This window comes from Lonchura striata, chromosome 15 (genome assembly GCF_050655825.1).
Source record: "Lonchura striata isolate lonStrDom1 chromosome 15, ASM5065582v1, whole genome shotgun sequence".
NCBI classification, from domain to species: domain Eukaryota; kingdom Metazoa; phylum Chordata; class Aves; order Passeriformes; family Estrildidae; genus Lonchura; species Lonchura striata.
The window spans coordinates 11732705-11748105 of record NC_140717.1 but is presented as its reverse complement, the minus strand read 5'-3'; the positions used below and the strand labels follow the sequence as shown (position 1 = coordinate 11748105).

The 15401-nt window shown below is 53.7% G+C and overlaps 1 protein-coding gene across 5 annotated transcripts in view; it reads right to left on the bottom strand.

Annotated features, from left to right (window-relative positions):
- Positions 1 to 11933: 11933 nt before the first annotated feature.
- LOC146766014 (uncharacterized) overlaps positions 11934 to 15401 on the bottom strand; it is a 28175-nt gene continuing 24707 nt past the window's right edge. For 4 of the 5 annotated variants that reach the window (XR_014958668.1, XR_014958670.1, XR_014958667.1 and 1 more), the window contains one exon: positions 11934 to 15313. Coding sequence is in view for 1 of the 5 variants with exons in the window: in XM_085593177.1 (XP_085449303.1) it covers positions 14166 to 14332 (167 nt within the window). In the remaining 4 variants the exon portion in view is untranslated. The remainder of the gene's footprint in view (positions 15314 to 15401) is intronic. The other variant, XM_085593177.1, reaches the window with a different exon arrangement.

Genomic DNA, 15401 nt, shown 5'->3' with positions numbered 1-15401 from the left:
TTCCTATTCAGCATCTGACTGGAGCAGGTAGGGCATTACAGCTTAAATTCATTAAATTACTCTTAACATACAACTTCCCTTGACTTTCTGTAGATTATTCAAAATAAATGGCATCCCATGAACGCCCTCTCCACTGGGCAGGATTGACTTCCCTCTCCAATGGGAAAAACACACTGAGTAAAAGAAGGGGAGATTCAGCACACATTTACTAATGGGCATCAGCATGTTCTGGCACTTCAGGCCTGGTCTCTCCTCCCTAGGCTGGGCAAGGCTGATGCCATTTGGATGGCAAGGAACCTCTCCAGTTTCATTTATTTGTCACCTCGATGCCATGGCCCCAGGGAGCAGCAGCACACACGGGCATGCACAGCCCTCAAAACACTGCTGATGCCTTCAGGTAAAGAGGGACCTGCCAATACACAAGCCACAAAAATATTGCTGAAGTCCTGGGGATAAACAAGCAGGAGGTGCCTCCACCAGCACTCTGTAGGAGCAAAGAACACCCAAGCCCAGGCAACAGCAAGCAGCAGTGAGCAGGAGGGATTCAATCCAGCCTGCTGATGCTGGCAGACAGGTGCCCACTGGAGCCACCTGGCACACCTGAACACCTTGAGCTGTGCTTGCAACTCATCCCTCCACAGCATCACTCAAGAGCAGCAGGCCAGGATGACCTGTGGGGTGACAAGCCTCAGGGGAAGCTTCAGCAGTTGGTGTGAAATGAATCTGTACCTCATCCTCACTTCTGAAAACCCAGGTTTTAGTTGAAAGCCAGCATTTCTCATACACAGGACAGGGTATCCGATCCATGCAGAGTTACTCCCCGTCTCTCCTCACTTTCTTCCTATTGTACCTCAAGAGTTATAGATCCTTCACACTCATAAAAGATAATCACCCTTCATGGGTGAAGGAGCCTCTATTTATACCACTGCAGCAGGATGAATAGGCTGTACAATTAAAGCAGGAGCTGCAGCAGAAGGGCTGGGCACAATTCCTATTGAAGGGAAAATCCAGTATTTTCCAGTACCTCAAAATTAGATCTTTTTACTGCTGGGTTAGAAGCCCTAGAGTCAAAGATTTAATCCCAAGGCTCATCCTGCAAACATGTGTGCACAACACTGCTCTGGGTACCGTGTCACGGGGCCCATCCAGGAGCTCCAGGCACATCCCTGGGTGCATCCCTGCGTCAGGGCTCTCCAGAACGACAAGGATGGCCACTGGCCTTGCCTGGCCGGGGTCTCCAGGAACCCTGGGTCTCCAGGGACCCTCTGCCGCAGGCGGCTCCGCGGGGGGCACTATTTACCTTGCTAATTTCTGAGGGAGGCGTTTTAATTGCTTTAAATTACTGCTGGAAAAACTGGAGTGGTCAACAATCAATCAGGCTGATTTACCACCCCGTGCCCACCCGCCGCGAGCCGGCAATCAGCTGCCGCCACGAGATCTATTATTGATGAACTTTGCGGCGCTGCTAATTAGCCTTGAGCGCAGGTCCCCGGCATCGCACGGAGCACGGCGGTCACCGCTGCCCGGGACAGGGGACTCGTGTGGCACAGGCAGTGCCCGGGGGCACCGGGAGGGCTGCCCAGCCTGCCCAGCTTGCCCTCTTTTCCCAAGAAGGACATAACTGGATCCTACAGGCAGCGAGGCCAGCGCAGGGGTGAAGCAGGCAAGGAAGGCTGCACCCTCCCCAAAATGCAGAGAAGAACCGTGGGGGGAAGTTAAGGTGTCCCAGGAGCAAAGCCACCCTGTATTCCACAAAAGGAGTGAGGGAAGAGGAGGGCATTGCAATTCTGAGCAGGAATTCAGAGTTCCCATCCCTGCCAAGAGCACCTCCACGGCGACGGGCATGTGCGTGCCAGTCATCCATCAGCCCACTGATCTCATCCTTGATTTTCATGGACAACTTTGATTTTTCATCATAAATTCTCCTTGTTCCTCGCTGGAGACTGACAGGGGGTTTAAGTACAGAATGAAACTGAGAATATTAAAGTGGCTGCTATTCTTTTGTGCCTGTCAGCTGATTCACTTTAAACACTGTCCTTTTTTTGTGAGAATACCACAACACTTTGGGACCCTCAGCCAAGACCCTCAAGGATATTGACAAAATGCAGCTTCCCCTGGAAGACTGTTCCTTTTCTTTAAGTTCCTCCTGTTTTAAAGAGAGGCAATGAAGGTCCAAGGGTCCTGCCTGGCCATTCAGGGTCACTGCCCGGATTGAGTGGGAGCACAGCAGCACCAGAGCAGCTCTCAGATGTCCCCAGCTCCTTTTGCCACACTGCTGCTGGGTGGCCCCATGTTGGTGACACTGGATGGCTGCAGTCCCAGCTCTCCTCACGGGACCAGTCCTGAGAGGAGTCCTGTGCTGTGCTCCCTGGAACCTGAAGAGCACATCCAGCTCTGGGAGCACCCAGGCACAGGGAACCCTGCATGGCACCAGGCTGAATCCCCCCAATCCTTGCTTCCAGGGGCATCATCTCCCCTTTCCACTCCAGGGAGAAAGCTGCTTTATCATCCCCTCCTTGGTATAATCCCATCAAAGCACTTCTGGCTGATGGCCCCCTTGCCTGGGGTGCCTCTACCGCAGGCACCCACACAGCGCTGGTGCCAGTGCCTCTCCCTGGCAAGCCCAGCCGCATCTTTTATCTGCAGACACAAAGCAGCAGTGCCCTGCAGCTCCTCTGCTAACAGGTGATTAAACGGCATAAAGATTTACTCATTTCCCCTTCCCGCCATCAGTAAGCAACACGAAAAAATAAATATTCCAAGCGCTCAAATATGAAGGCTCCAGGTTCACAGTGGGAAACAACTACTTTGAGCTATGGAGGTTTCCAACCTCTGCTGGAAGGAGGTTTCCAGCTGCAGGAGGCTACCATTCCCTATTTCCACTTCATAGCCACAAACTCGGTGCTGCTGCTGCAGCTTCCTGTGTTTTTCTCAGCAGAGGTGCTGAGCCCCCCCAGCTGCCAACGAGGCAGGGTCTGGCACACCGGGGAGGGTCCTCAGCATGGGTCTGGCTGGTGCTGCCCTTGCCCCCACACCCCCCAGAACACCTGCACAGAAGCCACCATGGTCCAGCAGGGCACCAATCCCAGTGACCAAGATTCCTGGCACAGGGCTGGAGGTGGAGAGGTGGGAGATCTCTGCTCTGGGGACATGGGCCAAGAGGTTCCAGCCACAGCCCCAGCAGGGACACCCCTGGGAGCATGCTGGGGGTGGCCGAGGTCGCAGGCAGGTTGCTCTGGGTGCCCTCACCATGTTCAGTTTGTTCAGCATTCCTGACCTGCCTCCAGCACAGTTTATCTCTGCTCAGCATCGCTCTGGGATGGAAACAGCCCCAGCCCCAGGGGAAGTTTGCTCACCCTGCGTTTACACCTGAAAGATCCGTTGTTTATCCAAAGCTGTGCAAACTGTAGGCCTGGAAACCGGACTGAAACCCTTATGCAACCACACTTCTGAGCCAGAAACAGCCCAGCAGCAGCTTGCACGGCTTGGCCCGGAGCAAGGTGGGTGTGAAAACTGGAACAAAGCCAAAAGCAAGTCCATACACTGACCATCTCTGTGCCTCCAAGGAAGCTCAGCCTCCTGGGTGATGCTGAGGTGACACTTCTGTGCTGCCAGCACACACACCTGCACAGGCAGGAGAGTCCTGGGAGGCTGACACCAGAAACAATAGCCACAAGTCTCATCAGTTTATGGGACTGCATTCACCCCCATGGAAATCACACTTTGATTTATCTATTGATTTTTAAATGTTCAAATCAGCACAGACTCACTTGATACCTGCTTCCTTCTGATCACAGCCACCTTCCCCAAACACCTCCAGTTCCCTGGGATTCACCTTTCCCCAGCTCCTGCTTTGTAAACGCCCCAGTCTCCCCACTGCACCACTGAGCACATCAGGGCTCCTGCTCCAGTACGGGACCCATCGGTTCCAGGGCACAGCTGCTGCCAATTACCACTACTTAACTGGCACATTAAGCACAGAGTAAGGAATTAGGAGTTTCGGTCTGCTCTCTACTTAACAATAACAAAGTCACTTGACCTTTTTTCAGCCACCACAATGGCTGTGTAAGTGACTGCTTGACAAATGGGCTTTGTAATGGTCTCTGCTCTTTCTCATGTGGCTGGTGGAACAGTTAATATCTTGAGTCACAGCATTAAGAGGAGTGCTCGTGATTAATTTAAGATGTCAATTAATCACCCCAAATGGACTGGTTTGTCATCACTTCCTAATGGGAAGATGTTGATTTGTCCCACAGAATTTGTAACAGGAAGGGAGGCTGAAGGCCCCGCTCAGAGCAGCGGGAGCTCTGTGACCAGCACTAGTGAGAGAGGAAGGAAGAAAGGAAACAACCACTTCCACATACAAGGGTGCTACTGTGTTCCCATTTTAAAAATCACACCGCCCTGGATAGAGCCTGCATATATTTTTAATGAAGTGCCAGCCCTGATTATGGTTTTAGACACCTCCTTCCAGCAATCCAAGGTGCATCACTCACAGTGCAGGACAGTGCCAGGTCCAGTCTTTAGAAAACTCACTCTTTCTCTCTAGCACAGATAGCAAGAACTGGAAAAATCTCTGCTTTTAGCTGGACAAAGGAGACATTGACAATTTCAAATCTGTCCTTGGTTTCCTTTTATAGAAACAAGACATGTGCAGCGATGATTCAGAAATGTAGCTCCAGAGATTGCCAGGGCTGCTTCACACCAGCTCCTCCAAGCTAAGCAGCCGTGCCTGGCAGAGCCTCTGAGCTCAGAGTCACCCATCCCAGCCACGGGGCACATGGACCAGGAGCTGCACTGGTCCTGGCTGGCTCTCACATCCCATTTCTGGAGGCCAGCAGAAGCCAGCTGGCCAGTGAGAGTGCTGCTGTGCACTGCATGGATGGTCAGAACACGTCCGTGGTCTGACAAGTGTTGCAGTGATTCTGGACAGGTTCTGCCAAACCCTGCAATTTTGCTCCTTTTCTAAAAAATTGCTGTTTGTGACATAGCACTGATTGCTGAGCCCAAGGCCACCACAGCCAGCACACACTGCCTTTAGGAAGTCCATCTTAACTTTAGACTGTACAAGAATTTCCTCCACTGGGAAATGTAAATGTCCAAAATAGCCCCTCATACTGGGAAAAGCCCCAAGGTTCCCCATGCTCCAGAGAAGATGAGCAGGCTTTGTCTGAACAAAGTCCTGTGCAATAGTGTGACAGCCATGGTGACAAGGAACTGGACCTCTCTGGATTATTCCAAGTGGAGAAGTTTGTACTCAAAGCAGGGGCAAGCACTGCAGCTCCCTCTTTCTGGAGGCGGAAATGGACCTGGGGAACTCCCAGCCCACAATGCACAGAGCAAGAGCCCTGTCACTCAGGCAAAGAAAACGCAGGGTTGGCATGCAGCACCATCATTTAGGTATTTGTGAAACAGCTAAACAACAGCTTCTTGTAGCTATAAAAATATTTCAGACTTTACAACAGCTCCGCTCCGCGAGCCCACCAGTGCCCAGACTTTGTATCCACTGAGGCTGCCTGAGCCTGAGGTGCAGGGAAGAAATTCTCCATTCCAGTCACAGTGGGCACCAAGATGCAGGAGATAGCAAACCCCTGGCTGACTCCAAGGGGCTGTTTCCTTGGCTGCACTTTTCCAGGATGTTTCTGGGTCACTTGCTTCCATATGAAGCATTACCTGGACTCGTGTGAGCTGTGTCACCCCTCATCAGTCTCACACTGTGGCAATAAATAGAGTCCAAGTGGAGATATAATTTTTTTTCACCCTGAAGTCTGTAAAAGAAAGGGCTGCAGGAGCTGGAGATGGAGCATCACCTGCCTCAGGCTCCCATGCAGATCCCAGCAACGTATCACACTCCAGGCTGTAACTCACAGGGCATATTAATCATGTAACAAAGAAGTCACTTGGGATGTTGGAAAATAAAAGCGATGATGAAAAAATAAATTTTTTTCAATTGGTGTGTAATGAGGCAGGTTTTCCCCCACACAGGCAGGTTCCTCCCTGGGAGGAGAGCCTTGCTTCCTGCCTGCCCAGGGGCCCACAACCCCGCTCTCCGTCACACGCCGTGAACCGTGCCCCTCTGCCCAGCACCACGGGAAATGTGCACTCCTTTCCTACGAGTTCCCATGAAATCACAAAAATGTTGGGGGTCTGGGGAAGGAAGCACTGCATTTCCATCCATTCCTTTCCTCCCATGGAGGAGGTCTGAAAACAACTGTCCTTGTGTCTGTGTGCGCCTCGTGCACGGCAGCTGCAGAACGAGTCCTGCTCACAGGGCTGTGGTGAGACCACTCTGCATTGGGAACCCAAAGTCAGGGTTAGGAACTTCTTTCTAATTGTGTGACCCCAAGGAAGTCAGCTGAACTCCCTGGACACATGAGATGAGCCCAGACTGGGCAGAAGAAGGCACAACATGGCACCAGCCTGCACAATCCTGCTGGGATTTCTCCACGGCTTTCACCAGCCAAAGCTCCATGACAAAAATGTCAAATCTGGAATTTTAACCCATAACAAGCCCATGAAATCCCAGATGCATTTCCATGAAAGCACCCTTCCTAGCCATGCCTGGGCACACGCAGTGCGATGCCAGTGCCTTGGTGCCAGCACCAGAACCTCCAGTGGAGTCACAGTCTTGTAACAACCACTGCCAACAGGAAAACTGGCTTTACTGGACAGTCAGGTCACAGGGAGGAAGATATAGGGGAAATATCCCTTCCCTCCCCTCAGAAACCTTCCCAAGGATCTTCTCCAGCCATCACAAACATGCACACATGTATGCAGCTTGTGTGGGGTGCAGAACAAAGCTCATCTAATGTCACTTTAGGCAGCAGCAGCAGAGCCCATGTGTGCCCATCTCACTCATTCCAGAGCTTTTGTGTTTATCTCTCCCTAAGACAGACGCTGGAGCTGCTGCGTGCTGCCTCCAGCAAAGTCCTGGGGAGAAGGGGGAGCATGGCCCCGGGAGGAGGCAGCTCTGCTGCTCTGATCTAACCGGGAGTGACACAAGGGCTGGGGGCCAGCGGCGCCCACCCCCTTCCCCTGTGATCCTGGGCTCCTCATCCACAGCGCTGCAATGGCAAAGTCACAGCCTGAGCTGCCACAGCAGGCAGCCAGGCCATGGGCTGGAGAAGGATCTTTTGTCGCAGACCCCTCAGCACAGAGCAGGGGATGATTTCCTGATAATTTCCTGATTTTGGTCGGGGATCAATTGGCCACTTGCTCCCGTTCCTTCCCCTCAGGACCAGAGCCTCCAGCTCTGCATGCAAAGCAGTCGCTCCCTATTTCCAAATGCAAATGCCTCTGTGAAAGGCCTTGCTTTGAAACCAGCATTATTCCCCAGGGTCCCGACCCTCCTGCCACATCGCTCACCCCGGCCTCTAGCCCAGCCTCTGCCTCTGCCTTCCCAGAGTTACAAAGGTTACGGGAAATAAAAGCAGAGCGATTACCATCTGGGAATCATCAGGCAGAGCCCAGAGGGATGGAGCAGGCTGCAGAGACCGGGCTGACCCCACAGCCCACCACTCATGTGTGCTTCAGCCCCCCCAAACCCCAACAGTCTGCCAAGGGCTGCAGGGACCCCAGAGGCATGGTGTGCGGGGCACTGAACCAGGCTGAGCCAAACCCAGTGACACCCTGCACCCCACCGAACGAGGCTGGAGGGAAGAGTGGCTGCCACATCCCTCTGCACCCCAACACAGCGCTTCTGCAGCCCCAGAGCCTGGACAGACAGCCCAGGATGGCAGCAGCATACAGCCAGAGCTACAGCGGGGCCAGAAAGTGCCTGGCAGCTCCATCTCAGACTGTCCTCACGCTGTGACCCGCTGCCAGTGTGGCTTTGGAGCAGGCAGCTGGAGTCTCACACCTTTGCTGGCCACAATGCTGCGGGTCCCCAGGCCACGGTGGGAAAGGGATGGAGACATCCCACGGTTCCACACTCCCTGTGTCCCCTCACAGGCTGCTGTGCCCATGAATGGAGTGGCTGCTCCTCCTTGTCATCAATCTCCTGCCCTGTCCACTCTGGAGCCTGGAAATAAACCCCCTTTAACTCTCCGCCACAACCGCTCTGTTTTGGTGGCGGAGGGCCCCACATTCCTGAGTTTCAGACTGCAGCCACGTCTTCAGGAGCAGAGCCACAAGAGCTTTCTGATGGTTAATTGCTGGCACACTCTCACTGAAAACATGAAACACCCCCTGACAAGCCGTGTGATTTATTACTGCCCACTGCAAAACGGAACAAAATCAATTGGCTATTACCTCACTTAGCGAAGGCTTGTCACCGCCTGGGAGCAGGGTGTTAAAAATAAAAGCCAGGCACAGCCCCGGCTGCGATCCCCACGCTGGGGCTGTTCCACCTGCTTTGCCACAGATAACACTGGGGCCACGCCGGGGCCGGGCTCCATGTGCCCCGATCGCTGCCATGCTGGTGCAGCACCAGCTCGTTCCTGCTCGGCTGTTATTAATCACACAAATGCCATTCTGAGCGCCGGCACAGTAAATCTAACGTGCAGAGCAGTGACAGAATATTTATGACAGGAGTGTATCCTTTAATTAGTCAAATTCATGCAATTCTTCCTGCCCCAGCAAGGCAGACCCTTCATGCCCAGGAAGCCACACCATGCTGGTCATGGCACTGGCAGGGAAGGGCTGTAGCCCTGCTCATGGGCAGGTGGAACGTGCCAGGGAATGGGACCATCCATCCACTCATGTCTGAATGTGACAGCCTGGCTTTCCTTGCCTGTGAGTTGTCTCTGAGCAGACCTCCTCGGGGTGCCCAGAGCAGGCTCTGAACACCCACACTGTGGCAATGCTGATGCAGCTGCCTCTGCTTGCATTTCCAAACATGCAGGGAAACCCATATATTGCCCTAGAAAAGTGACCAGAGAACTGCTCCAGCAGAAATCCATCTGTATTTCCCCAATGCCAGGTCGTTTCCTTGGTAGGAAAAGGGAGTGAGCCATAGACCACCACAGAGGCAGCTGAGGTCTGGGAGCACACGCCCTGTCAGCAGTGGGACAGCTCAGGAACCAGGGCTGGGGCAGCTGCCACTCACTGGGACACTGCAGCCAGTGCCAGGGGGACATGGCAGCCCCAGGTTCATCACTGTGACTGATGAGAGGCAGAGCCCTCAGGGCAGGCAGGGACCTTACTCCCAGGTGTTCCCATGGGGTCTGTGTCCTGGTGCATGTGGCACCACCCAAGGCACTACCCATAGGGTGGGTGGCAGCTCAAGAGCTGGCAGAAGAGCCTGAGGCACATTTGCAGGATATTTCAGAAACTGAACAGTCCCTCTCTTTACATTTCATCGCCTTTGTTTCGTACCCAAATCGCTTACAGGCTCCTCCAGTCATAGCAGGGAGATGCTCCTCCCATGAAGCTCCAAACTGTGCACAGCATAAAGAGGCTGCATTATTTATAGACTCTGGATGGATATTTCACAGAGGTCCAGCCCATTCCCAGCATTCCCTCCATTCACAGATCATTAAGTAGCACTTGCTGACATACAAGGCAATGCAGTGAGTGGGGAACTTTGAATATTGCCACCCAGCCCCACAGTCAATGAGATTCAGGATGTAATCATCTGCAGAAGGGGGACAGTTGTGCCCTCCCAAACAAATCTCACCACAAAGCATCCACAAAAGCACCCAGCAGTAATGCTGTTGAAGGAGGACCCGTGGGACCCACATGGCCTGGGCACCACCAGGGGAACATGAAGGTTGCCAGGGCCCATTAACACCATTGCTGAGCCTAAAAGGGGTTTCCTCCCCACCGAGCTCCTGGCTGCAAGGTGATCAGCCCTGTGGGGACAAAATCCCTCCAAAACCTCAGGAGCAGTACAGCACAGAAGGGCCATGAGGGTAAGAGCAGACCCCAGGAGTTTAACTCAGAGCATGGCAGGTTCAAGAGGGGGTCTCTAGTGTGAGCAGCATGAGCAGATGTGTGTGTCCAGGTGCTGCAGGACACCTTTCATGGCTGCCAAGTGTTCTGTGCCCTGTGACCATCCTAGCTGGGGTGCTTGGAGCAGCCAGTGGCTCTGCTGCTGCCCCCGGACCCCACTCCAGGTGGGCAGACACTGTCCCTGCTAAGGGCTCGTGGGCACCACATTCCTGCCTACAGCTGGAGTAAACCTGGGGCTGTGTCTGCCCCCACCTCAGGCCACGGCCAAGCAGAGACAATGGCAGGACGTGACTGTGGGGACATCTGTGCCTGATCCAGGAAACATTTTGGCATCTAGTAGAAGCAGTGGGTTGTTAAAAAGTAAAAAAAGAGATGTGTGATTGCAAGGAGATCACAGAAGGGATACATTTTCAGGCTGCAGCAGAGCATTTCAGAAGAGGACAAGGCTGAGATTGCAGTTCCCAGGAAGCCTGACACCCTGCTCCATGGACTGTGACGCTGCCAGGAGCCAGTCTCCAATGGACAGGTCATGTCACCTCCCCAAGGGCTCACCCCTTTGCCCAGGGACTGCCTGGATGCAGAGTGAGGCTCACTGCCCTCCCAGTCCCCAGCTGCTGTGCCCACGCTGCTGCCTGTGCCCTTCAGCAGGACAAGAGCTCTGTGTGTCCCCTCAGTCTCACCAGTGCAGAGTGGCCAAGGGTGACATGGGGAGGCTGAGGTCCACAGCAGAGCACCTGCATCCCATCCCAAGGGCAGGTGACCCTTGGCCATGCAGACCTCCCAGGGAACAGCAGCCTCCTGCTGCCCCTCACTTGGCCACAGCTCTGTGCCCCACTCTCACCCAGGTTTCCTCTGCCGAGGCCAACGCTGCAGGTCAAGTTGGCTGTCCAGGAGGTGCCACCAGCCACGAGCTTGTCCCCAGGAGCACAAGGCCTTGCTGGCACACACAAGGGCTGCAGCAGCACCTGCTCTGGGAGAGCTGTGGCTCATCTGGGTCCAGCCCAAGGCCACCCTGCACGGCAGCACTTCCATTTCAGTCCATGGCGCGGTGTGCTGCAGTGACGGGAACCATGGGGCCAGTGGAAAATGGGGCTCTGAGCTCATGCATCTTATTTTAGCTCCCCATCCTCTCTGGAAGCTATCTCAGGCATGTTTTGGGAATACAGCAGGTATTTTTATGAGTGGGATTTGCAAGGGTATTTTCATCTTAGACTTGGAGACAACTGGGCCTGCTGCCAGCTTTAGGAAGCACAGGGGCAAGAAACATGAAACTAGTGAGAGGTAGGCTTCCCACTGGGGCTTATATTTAGCTGAGGGGAGCAGGAGCACTCAAAAATGTCCTGTTTGGTGCTCCCTGTGCCAGACCATCCCTCAGCCGGTTCACTGAGGCCAACATTGACCCAGTCCAGGAAAGGCAAGGCGATGTGTCCCAGGAGATGGCACTTGTCTGGCTTATCCCACCTGGCACTGCCGAGACCCCGGCTGCCCTTTGGCTCAGTTGTCACCAGCGGGGCAGTGCAGAGCGAGCAGGACGTCACCTGTACTGGGGGAGCTGCCACTGAGCAGCACCCACGGCAAGGACGATGAGGGCTGGGGGCACAGCACTGGCCGGGTGCTGCGCTGTGCCCGGGGCAGCAGAGTGGAGCTGTCGGGCAGGGTGAGCAGCCCAGGCTCAGCCCCAGGACACCCACAGTGACCCCTGGGTGCCACAGGGCTGCTGCCCAGTGGGGGATGACAGCTGACAGCTGAGCTGGAGGGGCCGGGGAAAACCACGACCTTGTGGTGACACGGGCCTGGCCGTGCCATGCTGTGGCCGGGAACATGAGCCGAGCAGCTGCGTGGTGCTGCTTGGCCAGGGGCCGAGGTGCACGGGCTGCTGGTAGCCAGCACCAGAGCTGCTCAGAGGCCCCTCAAAGACCCTCCCTAGCAAGCATGGCTAGCTTGCTCCAGAAACAAAATGCCTTCCCAGGATTAAAAAAAAAAAAAAAAAAGAAAAAGAAAAAAAAAGAGACAGCTTCAACCAAGAAATAGCCACAGGCAGGTTTTGTTTTTAAAGCATTTTTATTTTCTTCATTTTGAATTGAATTTTTAAGTGATTTGTCTCACTGAAAATGGACACATTTTGAAATCCCATGTGTTCCCTCCTCTCTGCCCAGAGGGGGTTGGCTGCTGACCCAGTGCAGCGAGCTGGGGGGCTGAGCCACAAGCTCCTCATTTTCTGTGGCAGCTTTGTACCTTTTCCAAAGCAAAGACAGTCCTCAGAAAAGGATAACCTCAAGCAAATACCCCCCCTCTTCTGTACCTGAGACTGGTTTTACTGCACCTGGCAAAGAGGGCCAATAGCTGGAGGGAGCAGAATGAGAAAACAAAATTTCCTTATGACTCTCTATTTTATAATCAAACTAAGTGCACCATCACCTCGTGGGGGTTTTAGGCCAGCACTCACTGCTCTCCCTGAATTCCCAAGAGTCTCCTGAACAACCAGCACAGATGAGATCCCTGATCTGACATGGCACAGGAGCCCTTGAGCTCCATCTTCACCGGCACGGCTCGGAGCGCGACACCCTGAGCCAGGCCCGCTCCAGTGCCACGCAGCACCGAGGGGAGCTGCTCCTTCCAAAATGTTTTTGCACCAGACCAGAACAGGAGCATGTGATGCTCCACCATTTCGGTGGGCGCCCTGCGCCCGTGAAATGGTGTCGGCACAGCTGCACCACCAGTGGCTGCCACCGCAGCCCCACTGATTGCGGCGCCCTTGTCACGAGCCAGCGGCAGCCGAGCTAAATTAGAGCAACTAATTGCACGTCTCTTTGAAACAATCAGAATGACAAATCAGTGGTAATCTCTTCAGTTCTAGAGGGAAGCTATTGCGGCTCGTTCACAAGGATTAATCAGCTTTTCATCAGTGTTATTATACCAGTGCTGCCTCGGGAGAAGCCCCGAGGCCACGCTGGCTGGGCTCACACCACAGGGACATGGAGGCCGCTGCAGCATGGCCAAGCTGCTCGCCCCCAGCCCTCGTCCATTGGCAGAGCTGCCACATCCACTCCCAGGCTCCGTGGCCCTCGCTCAGGCTCTGCCCAGGGGGCTGCACGCTGTGGGGGCAGGAAGCCTGGAGGGAGACTCAAGTCAAATGCACCCCCTCAGCGTGGCTTTCCAATACACAAAACCATTCTAATCATCAGTGCCAAATCAGAGATCAGTCAAGGAGAAATAGCTACAGGTCTCTCCCTTCTACATGAGCTGCAGGAGATGCCCTGGTGCCCCTCCCCAAGCACAGGGAAAGTCTTTCTCCATGCACCACCAGCAGTGCTTCGTGTCTGTCTGTGGCTGCTCCACAGAAATCCCAAACACCCTGTTGAGCACGAGCTGTCAGCAAGCAGGGCTGGTGCCTTTCAACTCTTTACCACCTGCACCCAGCAGAAAAGCACTCAGCAGCATCCCTTCTTGGCTGATACTCAACATCCAGAGGACAAAGGCTGCTAGGGATGACTGACCTAGGCTGGCTTCCCCCAGCCCTACCACAGGTCCATGGCATGACCATGCCCAAACAAGCCACTTTCTGCTCTACAAAAGCTAAAATGGGAACATGTTCATCGACCTCTACACTTCCACTGCATTTCATGGCAGCCTCAGAGCACTTTGCATCTGCCCACACATGTTAAGAGCAATGATGGCAGAGAGCTTTATTGAAAATGCCCAGACCTTCTACTGCAACTAGTGGTAGTGCCCTTTGGCCAAGGCCTAGGAGGGAAGGATGCTTGAGGGAAGAAAAGCAATTTGTGATACTACTGCATGGACAGAACTGACTACTTGCTTTTTATGGGCTCATCTTCTACTGTCAAAGACCTTCCCCTGGTCCACAGAGGTTCTTTTCCCCCACCAAGCAGAACTGAGCACAAGTGTGAGCATGGAGTATGCAAAGAAGAGAAGAGAAGGCCATGGCACTCCTACAGAAGGCCTCAGAGACAAATTCTTGATCTTTCATGCACTCGGACCAACAGCCCTCGGTGCCCTGGACAAGAGGGCTAAAGCACTACACATGGCTCTGCTGTGCCCTGGAAAAATTCTGTGTCGGGCATGTGGCATTTCAGTCCCCTGTTTCAGTTTACAGGAGCATGGGTCATTCACTCCCTCCCCAGCACAGCCCTGCTGTCTCTGGCCAAGGGGCCAAGGCTGGCCTGGGAGAAGCCTCTCCACCAGCATTGCCATGGTGAACCTGCCCATGGGTTCACCTTGTACCAAACGTGCTGGGCACTGGGCATGACTCTTCCTTAGGTGCAGGTCAGCGCTGCTGCCACAGAGCCCACCCAGGGCAGCAGCTCTGAACGGGACAATGCCCAGCCTGGCAGTGGGAGATGGTTCTTGGCATCCAGGAGATAGTCAGCAGCAAGGCCAGCGTGGTGTTGCGTGGGAGCACCATCGGAGTGGGAATCACCATCTGCAAGGGATGGAGAGAAGAGAGGATTAGCAGAACTCAGCCACAGCCATGGAAGCCCAGCTCCCAGCAGCTCCTCCTGGCTTAGACCCTATCCCTGCTCAGCCAGGAGAGAGACTGGCATTGTTCCTGGATCAAGGCCTGAGGCACCATCTTCCATGGGAAAAATATCAGCCTGAAGCCCATGGCTGGGGCTGGGGAAGGGTGTGCACAACAACACAGCAGCACTCAGAGCAGCTGAGCACAGCTCTCCTGCTGCCTTTAATAGCTCTGTGCCAGCTCTGCCACATTACAGCGCTCGGATCACACCATCAAAACTCAACAGTGCACTTGAGTTACATAAAGGTCCAGCTCGTGGAGAAGAGGCTCTTGACGTTTCCCTGCAGCAAGCTTTTAGGGTATGTTAGGAATGTTGAAACCATAGATGGCAAGTGCATGGAAAGGTGAAGTCAGGCATCAGGGTCCTCCAAAACAATTAAACTCAAACTGCTGAAAACAGACAAGGCAACACACAAGGTCACACGCTGCAACCAAAGGACCCTTGAAGTTGTTTACAGATGGCAAACATGCACTGCATGGCATGCATAACTTCAATTTCCCACTAGCACGTGTGTGGGCACACACCAAGTATAACATGTACATGAAATAATACAGATAGAGATATACTTACCAACATCCAGGCAACAAATTCCTGGTGAATTCAAAGCCCTGAACTGAGAGAAAACCTTAAAACCAGAAGAGCTCTCTTAACCAATTGTCTCTCACACCAGAAAACATCTGTGCCAATCCTTTTTTTTCCCCTTCTGAATACCAAACTCACTCGTACCTGGATTTGCCATGCTGCTGCTGGATCTCTGATGCACACAGTTTACCCAGTGCATGTTAAGATGCCCATGAAGTACAGCGCTGTACCTGCCCTGCTCCAGATGATTGTCTGCAGATCCCCACTTGCAGCTTCACTCAGGCCAAATCACTTAGAAAAGTCTGAAAGTCAAAGCATTGCTCTCACTCAGGGAGTGTCACGGTGTATTTCTCATAACTGGGGCTCACAAACACAATCCTTCCCCCATGC